Source organism: Amaranthus tricolor, chromosome 3, assembly GCF_026212465.1.
Source record: "Amaranthus tricolor cultivar Red isolate AtriRed21 chromosome 3, ASM2621246v1, whole genome shotgun sequence".
Classification (NCBI taxonomy): domain Eukaryota; kingdom Viridiplantae; phylum Streptophyta; class Magnoliopsida; order Caryophyllales; family Amaranthaceae; genus Amaranthus; species Amaranthus tricolor.
In genome coordinates, this window is record NC_080049.1 from 29,761,345 (window position 1) to 29,784,332 (window position 22,988).

At 34.2% G+C, this 22,988-nt stretch overlaps 3 protein-coding genes across 4 annotated transcripts; 1 reads left to right on the forward strand and 2 right to left on the reverse strand.

Annotated features, from left to right (window-relative positions):
* On the forward strand, positions 1-2,919 carry LOC130808940 (protein C2-DOMAIN ABA-RELATED 7-like). Its single transcript, XM_057674504.1, has 3 exons — positions 1-226; positions 1,670-1,765; positions 2,343-2,919. The coding sequence occupies exons 1-3, from the start codon at positions 116-118 to the stop codon at positions 2,628-2,630; spliced, it is 495 nt and encodes a 164-aa protein (XP_057530487.1). The 5' UTR covers positions 1-115; the 3' UTR covers positions 2,631-2,919.
* Positions 2,920-3,364: 445 nt separating this feature from the next.
* On the reverse strand, positions 3,365-7,678 carry LOC130808939 (uncharacterized). The gene is made up of 7 exons (XM_057674503.1): positions 7,400-7,678; positions 5,940-6,230; positions 5,729-5,784; positions 5,555-5,633; positions 5,327-5,465; positions 4,902-5,015; positions 3,365-3,803 (listed from the first exon to the last, which is right to left on the reverse strand). Exons 2-7 carry the CDS (start codon positions 6,104-6,106, stop codon positions 3,612-3,614), a joined length of 747 nt encoding a protein of 248 aa, XP_057530486.1. The 5' UTR covers positions 6,107-6,230; positions 7,400-7,678; the 3' UTR covers positions 3,365-3,611.
* Positions 7,679-8,325: 647 nt separating this feature from the next.
* On the reverse strand, positions 8,326-22,988 carry LOC130808938 (protein ESMERALDA 1). 2 transcript variants are annotated; one of them, XM_057674502.1, is made up of 11 exons: positions 22,397-22,527; positions 21,778-21,822; positions 19,349-19,418; positions 15,165-15,232; positions 14,957-15,045; positions 14,078-14,275; positions 12,077-12,281; positions 11,780-11,947; positions 10,552-10,719; positions 10,278-10,468; positions 8,326-9,578 (listed from the first exon to the last, which is right to left on the reverse strand). In XM_057674502.1, exons 2-11 carry the CDS (start codon positions 21,778-21,780, stop codon positions 9,410-9,412), a joined length of 1,329 nt encoding a protein of 442 aa, XP_057530485.1. In that variant the 5' UTR covers positions 21,781-21,822; positions 22,397-22,527; the 3' UTR covers positions 8,326-9,409. The 2 variants fall into 2 exon arrangements, with proteins under 2 accessions (XP_057530485.1, XP_057530484.1); XM_057674501.1 differs by lacking the exon at positions 21,778-21,822 and having other exon boundaries at positions 8,330-9,578; positions 22,397-22,988.

The window sequence follows — 22,988 nt, forward strand, 5'->3', positions numbered from 1 at the left end:
TATTACTAACAATAGCGGGAAGAAGGAATAAAAAAACAACGAAAAAAGTCAAAAGTCATCCGCCACAATTTTGCAGTGCTTGGAGAAATTTCTTGAATATAAGAGATTACTTATAATGGCGAATGTGATTGGTCTTTTGAAGATTAGAGTAATTAAAGGAATCAATCTTGTAGTCAAAGATGCAAACAGTAGCGATCCTTATGTTATTGTCTCCATGGGTTCTCAGGTTTTTTCCATTTTCTTAATTTCTGTTTGCAATTAAAAGGAATTTGATCTTAAATGGTGATTCATTCTGTTTATATGATATGGAGTTAGATTGTGATTTGTTTTTAAGCCTTAATTTTGTCATTATTTGCCGATGAATGTGTATATTTTATAATATATAGATGGATAGAATTGCAGTGCAAGATTTCTATAATGAGATCAATATTATTGAGAAATTAGACGATTTTTGGAACTTCGGAAAATGATTAGAGTAGTTGTAGCTCATACAAGGATGAATTTCATTACTATCATACTGTTTAGTAGTGATTGAATTGGGTAATTTTAGCATTATGTGGATGTAGAACAAGTTACAAGTATGCCAAAAACTCAGAATCAGAAATAGAAAATCCTATAAGCATCATCAATGGCTAGTTGATTACTATTACTGGCATTTGGAATGTGGTTTCTCTAGTCCCAGACAATCATTTCATGTGATGTTAATAACAGGTTATTTTCATTTTGAAAAGTAGTCTCGTGTCAGACTAATCTGGAATTTCCCTAGTTGACATCAGGAAGAAATAAAAGAGCTTAAGAGGATTGATAGTTCTATGCATAATTCATATCAATAAGGTAGATGTGCTTGGTGTGTGGAATAGTTTTGAAATGAGTGACCTTCTAGATAGTTCTCACTGTGTGCTTGGGTGAGGACAAAGTGCATTTGAAAAAACATTGTGTCGGTTTGTGGTGCAAGTTTACAGCGGATATTGGCGCCAATTCGAAGAAGGATAGTGTCTTACATTATTTATCTTCGGTCTTTGTGTTGGGTTAATTACTAAGTTGTTCGTTGGTTATTGAATCTCTTTGTATGGACTCGTATACAAAGCTCATACTCCTATTAACTTTAAACAAAATCCACAAAAATTTTCTTTGTTCTTCACCAAGCAAATCTCCATCTTATTAGAACATAATCCACCGTTGGATTTTGTACCGCTTCTAAAGTTGGAAGGTTTGAAGGAAACGTAAAGCCTTCTATTCATTTCCCTTTCCCCCCTTTCTTCCTTCACCTTAACCATTTCTATCCAAACATGCCCTTAAATCTGTGGACATAATTAAGCACATTTTGAATCAGCTGAGCTTATAGAACTTTATCTCTTAAGGCCTCATTTCCACCCATGACTATCGTATTAATCTGCAGAATATGCATGCTTCTGTGCCACATTGCTGCATTTATTTCTCGGCTCTATCTTGTTATTCCTTATGTATATTTTTTTTGTTATTACTTGAACTGTTTCAGCTTCTAAGAAAAGAACATCATTGATGAACGCGTTTCTTTTATAGTCCTTCATTTATGTACTTGCCTATAGTTTAGTAGATTTCCATCTGATATTAGAACTGTATAATTCTTGTGGTGCTGTGCTATGCTGAAGGGGGTTGTTGTGATTGACTTCTTTATAACTTAATGTAGAAACTGAAAACTCGACACGTCAAAAATGACTGCAACCCGGAATGGAACGATGAATTGACTCTTGCAATTTATGATGTGGATGCTCCAATCAATTTGGTGAGTATTGGGATTGATTGACCCTGTTTCTTTTCTTTTGTTGCATCTTTTTTGCTCGAGCTGTTTATAGAAGCAATTTTGTGTCATTGTTTGTGCTGGCTGATTACATTGAAATACCATACTCGTAAACGACATTCATAATATTGAATGCTTCCGCCTAAATATGGTACTACCATTTCAAAACATCAAATTTCGCTTTAATTTCATATTTTTAGATCCATCGAGAAAAAACTTAACTCAAAGCTCAAGTTGATGCTTATAGCCCTAGGTATGTTATACACTCTATCATACCTCCTTACACGAGAAATGTGGATACTACACATGTCCTCCTCATACATGTTACTAAATATTCCACTTGTAATGAGGGGTGAATGAGATTTGATTGACTTGTTATACTACGTAAGTAACCAACTCAATCAAAAGTTCAAATCGATGGCTGTAGGCTTGTAGCCCCTTGATATATTATATACTCTATCAAGATCAATAGATCATTATTTGGACTAGAATTATGCGTATATTCAATGTTTAGGAAGTACCATATTCTTGAATGCGCTTTGAATGATCTTTTTCTTTACAGATAGTTTATGACAAAGACACATTTACCGCCGATGATGAAATGGGTGAAGCCAGTATTGACATTAAACCATACGTAGAATGTCTGAAGGCAAATTTAGGTGATCTCCCTAGTGGCACGGTTATTGATAAGATTTTTCCGAGCAGGGACAACTGTCTAGCTGATGTTAGCAAAATCATTTGGAAGGATGGAAAATTAGTGCAGGACATGATTCTCAGGCTTAAAAAAGCTGAAACTGGTGAGGTCGAAATCCAAATTGAGTGGGTGAAGGTTCCGGGTTCAGGGTTCTGAAAGCCTTGCACTTTGAGTATGCCAGACGTTGAGTACTGTGCACCTGCTAATCTGTTATAGACTTGTGTGTTAGTTCTAAGCCGTTTGGGGCGGTTTTTCTAATGTACAGTTTTTACTGAGTTTAGGCTGTTGTATGTTAACCTGTTGTAGGTTATGAATAAGCGTTTGAGCTGTAAAATAAGGTTGTAAAATAAATTGGATGCCCTGCATGTACCTCTGGATCTGAATCTATGGTGCTGTTTGACATTTACATTGTTTCATTTTGTGGCAAAATATTCAGACTTTTTAACTTAGTTTTACTAGCATGATTTTTATGACCATATATATTTACTAATATATACAAAAATAATCCAATTGTAATATATAAATACACAATTATCATAAAAATATAATGTTTTTTTTTTAACTTAGGGACTTCATCAGGCTTTATGTATAGGAGGGCACATGGTTTCGCCCAAACAAGCGTATATGTCGATTCAAACTTCACCTTATACTTTCTTTCACTCCTCTCTTGCTCTTCTAAGCTACACGGGATTTAAATTTGATTAAATTATAAAGGATAAAATGGACGGTTGAGTTTGCAAGCGTAAATGTTTTATTTTGCCCTCGCTATTGTGTAGTTATAGTGATATAGGTACTCCTCTGTCTCTTAATTTCCTTTACGAAACAATAGAGCAAATTTAAATGGACGAATAAAAAGAGGAACACTTCTATTAACACACAAACACAGTAACTCAGGTTGTCAGGCAACAATAATTGCCTTTCAATAAGATAACATGTTACACTCTACATTCTTAACTAGAAGTATTTACAAATGTTCCACCTATCCCTATTAACAGATATAACAGTCTTAACAAAGCATATTCTTCACAAAAGTTGAATAGCATTTTACAATATTCCTAGTTGTCTTCGAACCCTATAATTTGTAGGGTTCTACAAAAAGAATAGGCCGAGCTTGAGCGTAATGCATGTACTACTGGACTACTCAAGAAGCTTGTTGCAAGTGCCAACGCCAACAGCTGCAGCAAGATGCCAGGCCGCATGAATGAATGGAATTTGTGGGAAAACATCATCAGCAACAAATAATACACCTCCTAACAATGAACATGCTTTGTGCACATTGTGGACCATTCTTAACTCGGGGTCTTTTATAGCTCTTTGCGCAAACGCTACCTGAAGGGATAGATGATCAACCGAGGTTAAACTGCGGCAAAATTTCAAAGGGTAAATATGTGAAGCATTTGCATAATATAATGAACTGTAGTAAATTGGTTCATCAAATCCAATGCACTTCTTATTTATGTAAAGTTGCTGATGATGTTTACTAACAAAGGTCAATCAAAAACAACCTCTCTATTATCACTAACAAGTGTATAACAAAGGTACAGTTTCGTACATCCGACGCCTCCAAACCCAGTGTGGGAGCCATTTAATGACATTGGGGCAAATAAAATGAAATGAGTTGCATATTAAGAGGTCAATATTTAGTTTGAAGAAATCTCATAGTAGGCAATTCAAGACTGTTATCTACTTGCTCTTCTTTGAGGCGGCCATGGACTAAGGGAAGTTTGGAGGCGGATCAGGGTCGAAAATAAGGACCTTTTGGGACGACCTTAAATGGGTCAATCCTGGTTAGGGCCAGTTCAAGGTTCGCTCAGCTGGCGCGCGGCATATTTTAATGTTCAAATGTTAATCATATAAAATGATGGTGTGCTGCATTATATAGGGGGTAATAACCAACTAGACCAGACGTTATATGGGCATCCATGAGGAAGTTATTTTCACTAATTTGTAGCCCACACAGGCACATATACAACATATCTTTTGTCTACGGAAATTACACACCCCCTCACATATTCCATATTTGGTTGTCCCAATTATAAGGTTTTACTAGTCACCTATATATTCAACCTAATTTATTCCATGAAACCATACTTCAATGTGTTTACACCATCCCTTCCGTCAAATAACCAAACATTTAACACATTCACACCATCCAATCCTCATACCGATCCTACAATTTTCACAAAATGAGTCAAAAACACTGGTAATAAATAATTTGGAACAGTTGGAGTAAATATATGTTCATCTTTTTTAGTCACGTAATGTAAAAGAAAATCTTTTTTGTAAAACAGAAAATAGGACAACAAAATGTAACAAACAAAAGTGAAAAAACAGAAAGCACAGATGGTGATAAAAGTCCAAGGAAGCTGGGACAATTATCCATAACTAATCAAGATTTAGCAGAGGGATCAAAGAGTTGGAAATTACCTCCATCAAACCAGTATGAACAACTGAAACCATGAGTGGTTGGAAGGGTAGACACACAGCAGAAGCAGCCATCAGAAGTTTTGGATGTTCACTCCTGAGTGCTCTTGAAAGACACTGCAAAAAATACGCATCAATTGAGTGGTCTGTGGACAAGAAATACACTACTATCATACTTGCAAAACACGGTAATTAGATCTAGGCTGATGATCCTTTACTGAAATGTTTGGTGGGCAATCATATCAGTTTCCTCATAGCTGTAATACGGAGAAGAGCCAGCCTGAGTGCCTGACAATTCACACCTCTGGCAGCTTGCAGAGCAGCCACTTTTAGAGATAGCATTGATATCATTGATGTACTCACATATTATCACAAAGTCGAGAAAAGTGCAGCTAATCGGAATAGATAGCATTTCAGGTCAAACTCACCACAGTCGTAGTTGCTATCATAGTATAATCAACCCATCTCAAAAACTTCCTGATTCTGCCCCTAGAACAATGATACAAGCTTGAGGCTAGTCCAACTCCAATTAGAGAATTAGCATACATTCTGGAGTTCAGGTTTTTTCTACACCACAACATACAAAAGGAATAGGGCACTATAATGTGATTTCAGAGTCGGACAGAAGATACCATCAAAAGAGGTTCAGAACCTACCTCGGTGCATGGACACCAAGTGCGATGAATGGGAGAGAAGTGACAACATTAGCAACTGTTTCGGCGACGGTTTGATCACCTACGGGTAAAAATGCATGGCTGTGAGTGCCCTCATTCACCTTGAATGAAATACAAAACCAAGAAAAGAAATTCAAAAGAAGAATTTGTAAATACCAGTAAGGCAGCAGTGAACGGGTCTGAAACGGTAAGATATATGTTGCTGCACACGTCTGATTCCAAACAAGCAGTAATATTGTTAGCGTTAATTCAAGTTTCTATGAACAAAAATCGCAGAAAATTTTAGCATTTCAAGTTGAAATCATGCAGATAAAATAAACTTGAAGGTAAGTGTTTTGTATAAGGAATATAATTTTTTCGCACTCACTCCATTAATATATGTCGGTTGTTTCTAGAATTTGAATTTTTACAAATCGTCCTTTGGTCCCCATGTTGAGTGACCTCTTCAACAACAAATGGAGCATGTGGCACCACCTGCACTCCATGTACACCTTCTAATGCTCTATTTGAACTCATTGTACTCTGGGGACCCATCCTAGCCTATTTGCTAATCATGAACTGCCTACCCACAAGAATTTGCAGGTAGCAGTCAGAAAACAAATATTGCCACAGGAAACTTATGAAGTCAAATTGCAGGAAGAGCTTGAAATCCAATTTCCTGTGAGTAACACATAAGAGGAAAATTCACTAAATCATTCTTTATGAAAATTCTAAAAGAAAAAAGAATTAACGATTAGAGAAACAAATAATCACTTAATCATGATGAAATTGCTACACAAGTTCTCCACTGCAGTTCACTAACTTCAGCAGAAACAATTTCCGTCAACAATGATGAGAGATGTCAATATTAAGAGGTTTAAAACTAATGAAATAAAGATAAGGCACACTTATTTCATCAAAACATTGAGCTCTTTTTTTCTTAGAATTTTCTTTTCTATTTAGCCATTTTATTCTTTACGGAATACTAGAAAATCTCGTTATCAGTCAGTTAACTACTCACTCGAATGTCACATATATGAATATTATTCTAGCATAATTTATCCAAAATTGTCCCATTCCATGTTGCATAAACAACTCAAAACCAACCAAAAAGCATATATGATCTCTTGGCCAAATCTTGATTGACAAATAGCTCATCTTCAAGCTAACTCAAACACAAAAATAACCACAACTCTCAACAACAATGTCAAAGCCTTAATCACAAAATATTAGAGTCATGTACCAATAAATTCAATCCCAATGGTCATCCATATAGAATCTCCGCCTTCAATTATTTCGATTATCTACCATCTCAATTCTCAACCCATAAAATCATCTCTCAACCAATGCTTAAAAACCTATTTAATCCCCCTCCAATCGTACATAACCCAACAACTAAAAAAGTTTCCCAAAACAAACAATGTTGAGTTGCCAAAAATTGAACTATACCATGATCATAGCTTATTAAATACTATCAATTGTTGGAAGAACAAGCAAGGAACGTAATTACTAAACTATGACTTCTTCAATGACGCAAGCATTTTACCCACACAACCCCGAAATTCCCTCTTATAGTTTATCAATTTTCAATTAATTAACATCAAAGTCATAAGGCAATCAAAATCCAATCACATATCATAAATTAATTCAAGTCAAAATAGACACCCAATTGTTGCTTAATTAATTACAAGAAATAAAGTAATCTTTATACAATAAAAGTAGTAAAAAGAAACCCAACAACTAAAAAAGGGTCAATGAGGATAGTAAAGATCAATCAAGCACAAAATTGATATTATCAAAGAATCAAAACAACAAAGAAAATCAGAGAAATTAAGAGAAAAAAAAAACCTGAGTTAAGAGTGAATCCAAAACCCAGAAACTTGGAATGAGCTAACTAGAATGAATTATTATAGTTCTGAATCAATTGAAATTTATAATTTGTATAATTGTAAAGGAAAAGGTATCAAAAATGGAGGTAAAAGGGTATCAAAAAAGAAGGGAATAGACAATACTGGAAGAGATGCGGATAAAGTTGCAAGGGTTAGAGAATCTTCTCATGGACGAAGGAGTGTCTCCAGCATATTCGCTGTCTAGATTTCCAACCAAAGACAATTGTTGACAAGCATTGTTAGTTGTAGCCACCTTTTTCACTTTATAGGTGTGTTTTTCATGTTTTTTTTCTATAAAATATAATTATGAAAATATCATTTTTAGATGATTAGTAATTAAAAATTTTAATTTTAAGTTATTTTGTTAAATTTTATTCTTTAAATATCAAGTTGGTTTTTATTTTCGTATATTTGTGGTAAAAGCTATTTATATGATGCGACAAGAAATAAAAGGTAGAAAAATTTGAATATGATTTTTATAATTATATATAAGTAATTTTTTTATTGCTTTAAAAAAGGCATATGACAATATATCAATGGAAGTATATCTGTGAGATACGGAAAGCATATTAATATAGCCTAATATATATATTTCGATAAAAAACCAATATTTAAGCAGATAAGGATCGATAAAAGATTTTTAGTCATTGTTATTGGTCTAAAGTCTAAACTTTAAATCAAGGTTATGCTTTGGGCTCTACAATACTTGCAGTGGACAGTGGTGGTAGATGCCTAGAGGAGATGACAAGAACTGTCAAAGGAGAAGTTGTATGGAGCATATCATTCATTGGTTTATGACTTTGTATCAACTAAAATAGACATAAGGTCAATATTGAAGCAAACGTTCTAAACTAACTTGAAGTAAGACATAATAAATAGAATGCTAATTTAAATCAGGGTAGTTGAGACGTGCATATTAAGATAGATGTGTTAATATATCCTCTATATAACATAGAATTCAAAATTAAACCTATAAAAAGGTCTTGAAGTTGTATATATTGGATATTGATTATTGAAGATAAATTGAGAGAACATTTCTTTAAGTTGTGCATTATTATACTTCTATAAGATAAGGACCGAACAACATACTCTTTGGTAGCGATCTCTCACATTAATTTCTCTAGTTTCATATAGTTTGAGCCTTAGGGTATTAGCTTGGGAGCAACGCATCAATTGCCAATCATAAATTCTTGAATGAGTCGGTTCTATCGTGCGACGCACTCTATATATATATAGGTTAAATAGCGCAACAAATACAAATTATTAGCATATTAAGTTTTCGTTTTGAGCTCATCTCGCCTAGAGACGGTTTCCCAAAAGAGTAGCTAATTGCCAATTGCCAAACAAGGAGATCGGGCTCGAGTTGAACCCACTTGAATACCTGTGATTCTGTGAAGCTTTAAAAAGTACCCAACCTACACAAATTGATTGAATTTCCACCCAATTCTTCTGTAACTAAAACGAACACGAAGTACAGGGAGAGAAAAAGACGCGCAATAATGAAAAGAATAAAAGACTTGTAAAAGAATTGATTAGGCTAAAGAAAGTATACACATCTCCAACATCAACCTGCTTTGTACAATTTACACACGACACATCTGAATTGTATCATGTACAATTCAGAGAAAAGAATAAACAAAAATGGGGAGGATTAGAAAATTCGTCTCACAGCTTGTTAGATACATCAGCTGCAACTCGAGCGTTCCGTCAATAGAAAGGGTGAATGATGTGACTTCCGGTTCCAAATGTACAAAGAGATGCTTGCCCCACTCTGATGAAATAATAAGATCTGCTCTGTCCAACAGAATATTTAGGGTTCCCAAAACTCAACTGCGTAGCCCCTTTCCCGTCGAGTGAAGGGGGGAAAAGAATCAAAGAATCAATGTAAATGGGGCTTCGGCAGTCAACCACGTTTACTTTGCAGTATCAAAAAGTGAAAAATAACCCACAAATGTGATTTTGATTTTGATCACGTCCCAGACGTTAATCTTGAATCTTCTGATTTACTGACATTGACACGGCACATACAATCCGGACATGGGAAACTGTAAATTGAATCATTTGGCCTTTTCAGCTCAAAACCCTTCGAATCACTATGCGATCGCATGTTTAACATATGCCTCTTGAATGTTTTCCATCTGATTATTCTCACATATGTAGCAAAGATGTATGTTAGCAGATTTGTACAATAACTTTGCAACTACAGTAGTAAACATACTTCAGCTGATATTAAAAAAATAATAAGGTTTTTCCTAAAAGTCCAGAGATTCAAGCACCTTTTTCACTCTACAAGAATTCAATGATAACAAGTATTTAGGCCAATAAAGATGTGCGAAGTCCCTCTAGATTTCATCCCGCAGTAAGTCAAGATACCCGAGTATTAACAAGGCAAAATGCGTATTCAAACTTAAGCCACCACAGGACAAATGATGGTATCTCTCTCTCTCTCTCTCTCTCTCTCTCTCTCTCTCATCAAGGGGCCAAACTCTATCACAATCTACGGCTCCATCACTTGTCCTCTGCGGACGGACAACATCAACTTAAGAAGACAGCATTATTGTTGTTTCTAGTTAGGTTACGAGCAATTTTAATTTTCAGCTTCTTATTATTGTACAATTAAAAATAATTTAGTTATTTTTCACTTTTTCACCAAGTGTGATCCAACATATTCGTGACTTGGCAACAATTGTGCACCTAACATTTTTGTCAACTTAGATGTTAGATCTGCACTCTTTAAGCCTCATCCTCTAGACTTTTTCACTTTCAACCTCTCCGCCTTAAACTAAAATTTAAAAATTTTATAACCATCTCAATTGGCTTTAATTTAGAAAATGTACCCGATATTAGGATTATCAAAGATTTGTGCCAACTTTCGCTTGTCAGGCTTTATCGTCTTAGAATGCCCACCATACAAATATCTCCGATGGCCCATTAAGAAATGAGGGAAATTACCACCTTGAGTGGTAACAAAGACTTCACTATGTAGGCATACAGTATAATCTATAGCAGCCATCCTGGAGGAATAATTCTGAAAAAAAGGAAAAAATAATTTAACAAGATCTTTGATCTGAACAGAGCACATGATACAATCATTGATGCAAGCATACGAACCATATATGGCGTAAGTTCTTCTGGAGATGCGAGCATCTCCTTGGTTTGCAAAAGAGGGAACATTTCAAATAAAGGTGCCATATTTCTGTCAGCATCATAGATCTTTCCTGAAGCCAGATAGATAGATGTGTTTCTATCAAAGCCCATGCCACGAAGCATCAAGCCAACCTGGCTCAAAAACAGAACATAAATGTCAAGATTTAATAGTCAATAATCTTTTGAAAAACTTGTATAGAAAATTATAGGAAATGTCTAAGTCACTGAAAAGTTAACACAACAGTTTTTTACAAACTACTTTCAGGAGCTCATATGGCAAGTTTGGTTGGCCAAGAGTTTGTTAGGGATCAGTAACCTTCTAACAGTCCATGACCAGCATGGCAATGATGAAGATAAACAACATTACATTGCCCCAAACCCACACAGTGGCTCCCTCTTGGGAGGAGTTAAGGACGGTTGGATGTACGCAACCTAATAATTGTAAAAGCAAAGATATTGTTTCTCATAAAACTTGATTGCAAAAATCATGTGCAACTCCACATATATAAAGTGCACATGACGTTGTTCAATTACTTTATGCTTTAACCAAAGTGCATTTTTTATAATCTAAAATAGATTAGAGATAATAAGTTCATTGTTTGATTGCAACAAACTAAACAGCCTCTTTGTTCTCTAATTTCTCTTATCCAAACAAAGAGTAAAAGACAGCCATAACAGAAGCCCCACCACATTAAATTACTGAACAGCCACTCAACAAATACAAGAGAAAAGGTTTGTAAATATTCACATTACAACCTCCCATGAACGGCACTTGCATACATGTTAAGGTAAGATCTAAGATGTGCATAGTACAGAAGATAGAACTGAACAGACAAATAAAGTGACAAGAAAAACCTCGACAACATTCTACAACAATTTCAGTAAAGCCTAGTTTTCTAACTTCTGCCACATAAAATGATCATGCTGCTCTGAAAGCATAGGAGGGCATGGTTCTATGGCACATTATGACAAAAAAGAAAGTTACATCTGTATCGAAGAAAAAAACTAATGCACACAGCATAATTTGTGAAACTCAATTACTAAAGAAGAAAAAAAGGCAACACAAAATTCACCAAAAGTTTTTTTTAACAACGAAAGAATTTATAGCTTATACACATCCCTGAATGAGTTGCTAGAAACAAACGCACAACTCTTTCTACAGAAGTTGTAAGCCTCAAACAGAAATGTTTACCTCCAATGGTGTTAGTGGACATTTTCCATTGATTCTGATTGCACCAGGACGAATAATCCTACCAGGCTTAGTAAATTTTCCCCTCCAACCTCTTTCTCTTGCTGCTTCCATGTCTATTTTTTCTTGCTTACCGCCGTCAAATATACAGCATGAGAATGCAACCATATCCTGTAATAGAAACAGGAAAAATAAGTAAAAGAAACATCCAACTTATTTGAACATCATATGATCATGTACCTACTTAGACCTGAGAGCAGCATACATTCAAACAAGTAAAAGAATGGCAATGCATCTAACCTCTTCAAAACGAAGATGCACAGATACGTATTTACCACCACTGCTTACGCTACGCTCTTTCATCCTTGCAACCAATGCTTCTCCCAACATCAAGATAGGACTTGAGAACCTTAAAGCTTCAAAATTAGCCAAGCACCTTAGTCGCTGAACAGCTGGAGGAGCGTCAAATGACAATCGATTCGCAAATGGAGAGATCCTTATAACCCTAAGTTGCACATAAAGAAGCATTAATAAACAAAGCAAAACAATAAACAACATGAAGGCAACTAATGCTCTTTCAAAGGATAAGCAGAGCATTAAGCAACGGATCAGCATCCTTTGCCCTCCAGCGCAACACATGATCAATATAGAATATATAAACTTTGACAGTAATTAAAAAAATTTGTTATTTGACGAAGTTTACAGAGAGATATGAGATACTAAAGAAAATGAAACAGTAAAGTCATACAAACAGTCAACTAATTAGTAATGGCTATCTCATTGTGAGCTGAGAGCTTTGTACTCTTTCTATTTTGCTAACCTGTTGCAGATACCATGTCCCTCTTAATAGATGTCAATCAATTTATTTTATCATCTAGCAAAGAAAAAATTGAAAAATGTAGCTTCTGGACTCAGGTACTTGATTTTAACAAGAGCTCAACATGGCTATATTCATGGACAATTGTTATCAGATGTATAATACTCTTGAAAGATTAAACCAGTTTCTTTGATCATCATCATCACCATCACCATCACCATCACCATCACCATCACCATCCCCAGTATAGATATCAGATTCTTCGATATATATTCTAATGCGACTTTTGAGACTCCAGCTCTTTTGACATTGTCAATATCAGTGTTACCTGGACTCAGGTACTTGTGTATGACAAATATATATTCTAATGCGACTTTTGAGACTCCAGCTCTTTTGACATTGTCAAGATCAGTGTTACCTGGACTCAGGTACTTGTGTATGACAAATTGACAAGAGCTCAACATGGCTATTTATGACAATCATCTTTGTTTTTGGCCAAAACGTATCAAAGTACCGAGGATCTAACAACGTATTTCAGGCGGAACATTGTCTAATAGACCGGAAACTCCGGTGCACAGATTATTAGAGCATAGGCAGAATATGCCATATATTGCATATGAGGGTACTAGGGGTATTTCAGTATTAGTTAGTTATGGAGTATATTCTAGAATATGACTATTCTAGAGAGGGGAAAACTAGTATAAATAAAAAAGAGGGAAAATGAAAAATCATCAAAAATTTGGTATACACTTTATGTTAGCCTTTTACTCATTTTGGGACAGTTGCAAGCATCTTGAATTTCTAGTATCCATCCTTCATTGTAGTTCTTGAATTACAGTGATACAATCTACCTATACATTTCAATATACACTACACATTTCATTCAATTTCTATATAAATAGATAATATTCTGCCTATGCTCTACAAACATATTGTCCCGGTAACATATGGTAAGGTCGTAATGATTGTCTTTTCTTATTCGTGAAACCAAGGAGAGAAAGGATATCTCATATCTCAGTAATCAAAATACCATCTATTATTATTCTATCAACCAAGAATCTCAAAAATCCCTTGACATTCTCTTGCTTACTCCTTTTTTTGGCACAATGTAAGAAGGGCAATGGACAAAAAATACAGTGATATACATGTAGCCAAAAAGATTTCGAAAATAAATCCCAGAACCATGCACTAGGACAATAAGGTGAACAGCAAAAAAAGCACTAAACCCAGCTAAAACTAATTTACAGAAGTGAATATTGTCACAAATTTTTTGCTGAAGATTGGATTCAGTTTCATAATTCAATTCGACGATTCCAAATATCTAGGCACACTACTGCATCAATGGATGCAACTTACTTAGATAACAATTTCCAGTAGCCGTTCAACAGAATGTAACATAGCAAGAAAATAACTTTAAAAGTGAAAACTAAAAAAATGAAAAGAACTTATAAATAGTGAGAAAAACAGAAAAAATTGCTACTCACTTCTCCTCAAGCAATCGTGGTAGGACATTGTCTTTATAAAATTGAATAGAAGACCATGCTTTAATTCTGAAGTTGTATACGTTGCTCATGTTGTGGTCATAACGGGCCATCAGGTAATCAGGAATCATATTAACAACATGTACTTGGTTTTGCAACATATTCATGAAATAATCTTCATCATAAATGTCACTGAACTTACTGCAAAGCATATATCCAAAATCAGTCACACAAACGTCATTAAGCACTAAGCAAAATTTTGAAAACAATACAAGCAGGAAATGTCAAATCGATAGTAACATGTGCATGAGTCGGAGAAGCATTTACTAATTAGAAACAAAGCCTTTCATCACAGAAAAAATTTGGGGATGTCGTCATGATTGTGGTCATCGTCATGATGTCACTGACACGGGGTGTTACCACTAATTTTGAACATCACAATGTTCATTGTTAACTTGAAAAATATCCACTTTATCATAGTAATTCAGCTTTTCTAGAACATATGTTTAAATTAAAGCTTATATAGACCTTTTAGAACCTAATACATATTAGAAAAGATTATAGTGGCTAATATGTTAGAATAGCATCTTACAATGGTTGTTAATACACAATTTTTAATCTCACGTTACGTAATGGTGTTTTGCACAATAGAAAGAACAAAATCCGTCTACGGCCTCATTTTTATTCCATGCTTCCAATAGATTAAGCCTCAGGTTATTGGTAAATAAATAAATAGAGGTAAACACATAATTTGATTAGATTAGGAGCTCTTTCAAGTTAGCAATAAATACATAAATAGAGGGGCCAAATTCCATGAATCATATATGAGGAATCAATCTAACATCATAAGCTATCATCACAGCAGTACAATACACAACTCACCTAGGATCCCTCCAGATGCTATGAAAATGAAAATTTGGAATGACAAGTGTGGCATTAAGGTATCCTGCCACAGCTACTGCATTGCATATCTAGACAGCAACATAGACACAGAACAAAAACCAGATATAAAGTCAGAAAGGATTTTACAAAGAAATGAGATGAAGCGTGCAAACTGAATAATGGACTATAATCAAAGCAATGAACATACTGATGCTCTCTGCTGATTCAAGCCGCCGTTTGCCTCAACATAAATATAACCATTTGAATCAGGCAATCCTATCACAAAGGGGCTTCAGATCAGATATTCTCAAAAAATAAATGAGATTAGGTGGCAACAGATTACCTAGAAAAAACACAGCCCAATTCGACCAGTCAAAATCGGCCCAAACAAACAACCGATCCCGATACAATGACTTTTAAACAAGGCTTTAACTCGATTTTATCGGAAGTTAGGGACCTTAGTAATGAAATAACCGGCCAAACCTTTTTTTCTCCAACTGATCCATTAATCATTACACTTTAACCAAATTTCGATTATGATAATCATTCTACCTAAAATACCTTTGGCCATTGATATCATCCAGTGAAACATAATTTGCTAGTTAGTTCGCCTCTAGGATTCGCAATTCGCTCAAAATGGTTCAAAAAATAGCCTAAAATTGACCATAATTCTCTTTTTTATTCGAAATTCGCGAGGCAATTAGCTAATCATGTGACACTGACATCATCGCCTTTAACATTAATTATTGTCTGGCCTAAACATTATTTTTATAGCATTATCTGGTTAAAATTGATCCTGTTTCTCATCACTCGATTCTAAGGGTTACATCTTGTTGGATGTTCCCACTACTATGAAATATAGACATAAGATATTTGAAGCGTCCACTTGAAGCGATTTCTTTCTCTTCAAGCTTTATAATGCTTCTCGTTATCTCATTTGTGCTAAAAATATTCAAATTTTTGCTCAAGCAAATAATTTGTTAGTGTTAAACACATGGTTTCAAAAGCATAAAAATCATTTGATGACTTGTAGAAGTTGAGGGAATGTTACCCAAATTAGTTACTTACACTAGAAAAAATGAGGGGGAAAGGTGTCTATATCATAAGGTCATACTAGGTGAATGTGTAGTCACCAAACACAAACTCCTTTTTTTATTCGTCAATCCAAGGAAAAGGATATATAAAGTATTGGAACCAAAAAGAAGATAATGCTAAAATTTGTGTTGATAGAGTTGTTGAAGAAACTGATTCGACAAGTAAGGAGGATGTATATTCAACATCGACGTAGATGAAGAATTATATCATTCAAGTGATTAAACCTTAAGGGTATTCTAGGAGAACAAAAGATGGTACGGTAGTGAAAAAGACACAATGTTGTGAAATGAGGAAATAAAGGTCATTATAATAGAAAAGAAGGACTTTCATAGAGCTTCAGAAAAATATAGAAGTGAAAAAAATATTTCAAAATAAAAGAAAAGCAAAAATAAGACAAAACAAGCGGTATGTGAGGCAAAGAGAAAGTGTACAAAGTGGTATAAAATAAAGTTAGCCTCGAGCAGAAGGGAGAAAGACATTTATAGGAAGGTCAAAAGGAGGCAAATAGTTAGAAAGTATCTTGTTAAAGTGAAGTACGTGAAGGATAAAAACCACAATATTGTTGTGTAAGATGAAGAGATCTAGGTTAGATGGATGAAGTGCTTTGACGAGTTGATAAATGGACACTGGGGGCAGTACGAGACAACTTAATGGAACATACACAAGAGAATAAAGAATTTATGAGACAAATTGACAAATTAAAGGTGGAAGAAGCTTTTATGACACTACAATCTATAATCAAAGTTATCCCATCAATATTTGATATAAATTGAATACTAATTCGTAAAGAAAAGGGTTTGTATATGATCTTTATTGATATAGAGAAGGCATATGACAAAGCAACAAGAGAAGTACAAAGGTTTGTCACATAAGAACATGGCATTGTCCAAAATATGTATGACGAAACACTAATTCTTAAATGAGAAGGTCTCACGGTGAAACCATCTCTATTGAATTTGGCCCAATATACATTTTTTTGTCTTAAAATGATCACTTATAACGTTAAAGTGATCACTTATAATTTGGCTTAGAATTATTACTTATAACCTTTAAACGATTACTTATGATCTTAAAGTAATCAATTAAAGAAATGGGCTATTATATGACTCGTCTCATGGTGAGACGGTCTCATACAAGGGCGAGCTGATGACGAAATACAAACCAATGTTAGGATGTGTGGAGGAATGATTTAAAGATTTTCAAATCACCATGTGTCTATATAAAGTTGCATATTGCATTTGCAAAACAAAGGTTTTATCATAATTTAAATCGTATTGACCAAGTCGTAATAAATCTACCAAATTGACATTGTTTGCATCGTGAAGTTTTAGAACGACATTTTAGGGTTGTTGTAACATTGTGGAGAAATAACATGATTTTGGTTGACGGTTGGGTGCAAAAAATATGCTACCCCTGTTACTGCATCGTCACAGACATTACAAAAATTAAAACTAAAACTAAATTTTTGCACCATACATCAAGGTTCTACTTTGAGCCATTCCATGTTTACAGCATTTAGGGATAACAAGACCTGTGTAGGAAGAAGTATTATGATGGATATAGTTTCCTAAGTAGGGAGAAGTATTATGATGCATATAGTTTGTTGATGATATTTTTATGGTGAATGAAATTAGAAATCGTTAAAGACAATTGTATTAAATAAGAAAAGGTTTAACCCAAGTCTAATTAAGATACTATAAATAGAATTTTGTTTTGGCACAAAAAATCATGAAAGAGGTGTTGTAAAGTTGAATTTGAAAGATCTTTATCATAAGTAAGTGTTTCAAAAACCTATGCTTTTTTTTTCAAAAAACGGGAATATTCATCAAGATGTTAAGCATATATTATTTAACCCGCATGCTTAAATGTAGATAGAAGTGGCCAATGGAGTTCTAGATTACAGAACTTAGTTGGTTTTTCTAACCAGAATCTGATTTGATGCATAAAATATCCTATCAATTACTGAAATTAATCACAATATCTTATCAATTACTGAAATTAATCACAATATCCTTAATTCAATTTCACCACCACGAAATGATCGAAAAATTCACCAACATATCCCAATTAATTACTCTTTGTTGGTCCGTTGGAATATTCTATAGTGGTCAAGGAGCGAGATTGACATCTGCAATGCCTTTGTAATCATGATTGAAAGCACATGCACAGATGTGGATAGAGGTGAATTGAGAAGAAGATGGAAGGGGTGAGAAGAGGAAGGAAGGAGTGAACCAAGAAAAGGGGTAGGGAAGGCTTTCATCTTTTATACATTTTTTTCTTATATTATTTTCAATTGAACACTAACTAAACTTGAATCGGATAAGCCCAATCTATTTGGAATTTTGGGTGAGCAGATTTGATTCACAATTGGTTGAACCTCTGTGCAGTGGAGTATTATGGACCAAGGTGTGCCACTACGATTAAAGGAAACATTCTAAAGAAGTGTCATAAGACCAACATTTCAGTCAAAATGTTGGGTTTTATGAAGATGTCATCAAAAGAAGATAAGAGTAGTTAAGATGAGTATGTTAAGATGGAAGAGTGAACATAGTAAAAAAATAGAGTTTCGAAATGAAGATATAAGAAAGGGTCTTAGAGCCACAAATATTGAGCATAAGGGAAAATCACTTATGTTAGTTGGAAAATACACCATTTAAAAAGTGAAAGACTTGAAATTTGAGAACTTTGAAGAGGAGGAGGTATGTCAAAGATGACTTGGATAATAGGAGTGAATAATACCATGAAAAATTGAGATTTACATGAACATATGACAATAGAATATATTTGAAGATGAGAACATACGCAGATTATCGCTGAAACTGATTTTCTTTGTTGTAGATTAGTATTAGATTAGGCTAAATAAAGTCAAAACTTGGTTAGTAATGATTTTCTATGTTGGTTTGTTTTAGTTCAAATAGTCAACCAATATTATAGGGTGTAAGGCTTTGGCATTATTGTAGTTAATAGTACAATTATCAATGCCCTTTGAATTCAAAGGTAAATACCAACCAATGACTACTTATTTCACAACCACAATATGGTCATCATTTCCTAATACTAAAGTAATTCTTTCAACACAGCCAACGTTCACATTTGTATAGCTATAAACATTTCCGACATCTTCTTTGCTTGATCTACTGAATACTTGCACACAAATTGTTGAAATCAACTTATAGTCTAAGAGCAAGCATGAAATCTCAATGCAAATCAAAGTTATCACCTTCCTCTAGAGGAGCATAATTATACCTAAATATATATCAAAAGTATACAAGTACATTAAGAAGGATTCTCTCATACCTCTTGTAGACGTGTTTACACAAGGTGTCCACTCACCACCCTTGTACGAATTTTCCCATATAGTTGATATCTACAAGAAAGCAATTGCTTAGGTCAAAACATTGTAAACCCAATCCATCTTGTGAACAACAACAAAAAAAGAAAAAAAAAAGGAGACAATTGACACCTTTACACACATATATATTATAAACATATACCTCTTGGCAACTTATTAAAAATTATCCTATACATGAAAATATATCTTAAAAGTAGGGAGATGGTCACAAATTCATATTTTCCATAGGCAAGCCTTTGTAGAAGACTGCAAAGTGCAGACTTTACCCAAACAATGATAAGAATTACATAGAACTACAAGATGAAAAATTCTATTCAAATTAAGACCTTAACGTAAGGGCTTGACGCTAGAAATCCTTGGTTAGGTATGGTAGTTTGTGTCCTTATTGACAAAGTTTCCATGATCTAAAGTTTTTTGTTATCAAGCAATCCTTCAAAATCGAGAACCTTTTAAGGACATAGCTAACCTCGTTTTGTTTTGCTTATCCATGTTTGTAACTTGTGAAATCAAGGTTGATGATGCAAAGTGCAAAAAATAGATAAAAGTCCATGTGGATAAGGAAGGGGAGAGTAGGTGGAAAATAGTGAATTTATAAAAAAAAAAAACATAAACAGGAATGTGGAGATGAAGTGGTGGGAACTGGGGACCCATAGTGGTGTATCAACAAGGAAAAGTAACAACACAAACAATAAAAAAATTAAAAAATTAAAAAATTAAAAAAAATTAAAAAAAAAAAAAAAAAACATACCAAAGAACTAAGTTGTACAAACAAGAAGAAATTGAGGGAGAACTTAATTGGGAACTACGGTTCTTATCTAATAGGTGGTGTAAACCAAGATATATGAACTCCGGAGAAGGAACCGACAATTGATTAGTGATTTTCTTTTACTACACTTTATACATATCACAAAAAAAAATTAAGACTTGCATGCAAATGTAACACCCCCATAATTAGGTCCAAGTTTTAAGAACACTTTTAAAAGAAAAAAACATGAATCAAGTCCTAATTATGGAATAGCTATTGTCACGTCCATTTCTAAGAAATAAATATAAGGTTAAACAAACTTATAAGAAAATTAAGAAATTTAAACAAAATTAAACAAGGCTTACAACTTAGAAAATTTTCAAACCCAAATTTAATCCTTATGAAACTTTAACACAGCTAAAACTAAAATGTTGATACTAAGGACTAATTTACTACTATAATTGATTTCTAGGTGAGCCTCACTCAACATTCCCAAACGATGATTAACTTGTAGAAGAATGCAAAAAAGCATGAGAAAACTCCCAAAATCTAAAAATTGCGTAATTCCAAATGCATCCCGAAAAACAATTAAGTTCAAAATAATTTAAGAAAATAATATATAGTAAAGTTAACAAATTATATTTACACATAATAACGTAATAACACATAACCCAATTAATTTATCTGGACTTCAATAATTAGCAACCACATTTTAATAATTATTAATTGAGGGAACGACGCTAGTAGGCCAGAGCTTTACCCATAAAGCTACTTCAACATGAACGTCATCACCTCAAATAATCAAGGCCAACAGAGACGTATCAAGTAAATCTAGTATGCAAACCCTTCTTACTTGCATCACAACAAACAGATAGAAGACCAGATGTCGGCAAATTCTAGTTATAAAGAACAATGAAAGTATAAAATCTTTTATATCGTTAATAAACTAACATAACACCAATATCCCAAGCAATATCATTAGAAATACTCGATAGACTCTAGTCTATGGTTGAATTTTAAGGTGTGAATGCCCACATCTAGGTTGTTGTCTATGTGTCTGCAATGTAACTAATAAGTGCATATCACTAACAGGAAATAGATTTTCAATAACATGACACTAGATTATGAATCTAAAAGCCTTAAAGATATGAGACGGTGCACTGACAAATTAACACCACATGTCTACAACTAACATGCAAAAAAAATAACCTATAACACCTCATTTGCATAGAAATTTCACCAACTTAAACACTCTACATCGGCACTAGTAAGGGTTCGTTCTATATAGGCATATTTCAGGAATATAAAGTTTAGTTAAGAGCTAAAGAATTGTATACAAGTGTAGATAAAGGCTAATAATTTCATATTAGTTCAGATAAGGATACATTTTAGAATAAGGATCAATAAGATGAAACCCTCCCACATATTTCACTTATTCCAAAGGTCTAACAAAATCCGATGAGGGCTAATAAGTTCATGTAGCACCAATAGGTTGATAGGATCATATAACTGGTATTATATACATTCTAAATATAAGAGTTGCGGAAATCACTTGGTAATGTTTCTTATTAGATTGAAATAAATGCCAAATGGAAACATAAAAGCTTTACAAAGACTCAGGAAACTCACCATGATACTAAATCTATCCCGCCATCAAGAAAACGAACACCCAATCTGAAATGCAAAAGTAATTACTTTTGGGGTTCAACAAGAAATTGCTGCCCTAATTTAATTAGTTTTGACGGGTGATTCATGACATTTTATCCAAATGTTGATCAAAATAACATTTTTACTTTCCTTTTAGCAACGAAATCCACAAAGCTCCGGAAAACAAATCCTATAAAGTATGAGCAGTGATTGTGTTTTTGACAAACCATTTAAGCAACCAATTACTCCAACATTTAAGACATCAAGCACATTAGATTTGTAAAATGTAGGTCACAACAGTGTTCATGCAAACACAGACACACAGTTAAAATAATCTCAAATCACCAGCTTGTCCCAATGCACCAAACTATCTTTTTTACTCCAAATTAACAAAACTATCTCCAAATTCCCACTAATGAAATTAAATCAAAGGCAAATCATCAAACCCACAATCCACATTACCAAAAATTACTCCAGAGTAAAACCCATCAAAAATCCCCAATTCTAAAAACAGATCAAACCCAAATCAAAATTCCAACAAACAAAAACTCAAATCACAGGCAATCAACAAAAAAATCAAATCTAAAAAAGCCAAACTAACCGCATCCGCAGTAGAATTATCGGAATCCATCTCAGGCCGAAGCTTAGCATAAAGTTGCGGGCTACGATAAACAGACCCAGGAGCAGGATAATGAGTAATAACAGGACCCACATCAAACGAAACAGTACCCATATAAAATAACATCCCAGAAATATAAATTAAGGGTGCGAAAAGAAAAATTCCTTGTCTCCGAAGAAGAACAGAAAGAACTAAGTACGCCAATCGATGAGCCAATGTTCTTGGAGGAGGTAAACCTTGTCCAGGTCTTTGTTTAGAACGGCCATGGCGGTACCTAGGTGACCTAACTGATGGTGATTGCGGCGGAGATGGTGTTGTATGGCCGCTACTTGGTAGTCTATTGTATGGCTGCATCTGTATCTGCATCTTGGTAGAGTGAAGTGAAATGGCTACGTCATGAGATGAGGATTTGGATTTGGATTTGGATTTGAATTGGTGATTGAAGTAACACACAAGTAGAAGAAACAATGAAGTATTTGTTGTTCTTCCCTTTCCTCTTTTTTTTTTTGGGTTTTACTCCTATTATTATTATTATTTAATTCTCAATTTGGGAATTAGGGTGTGCAATTGGGAT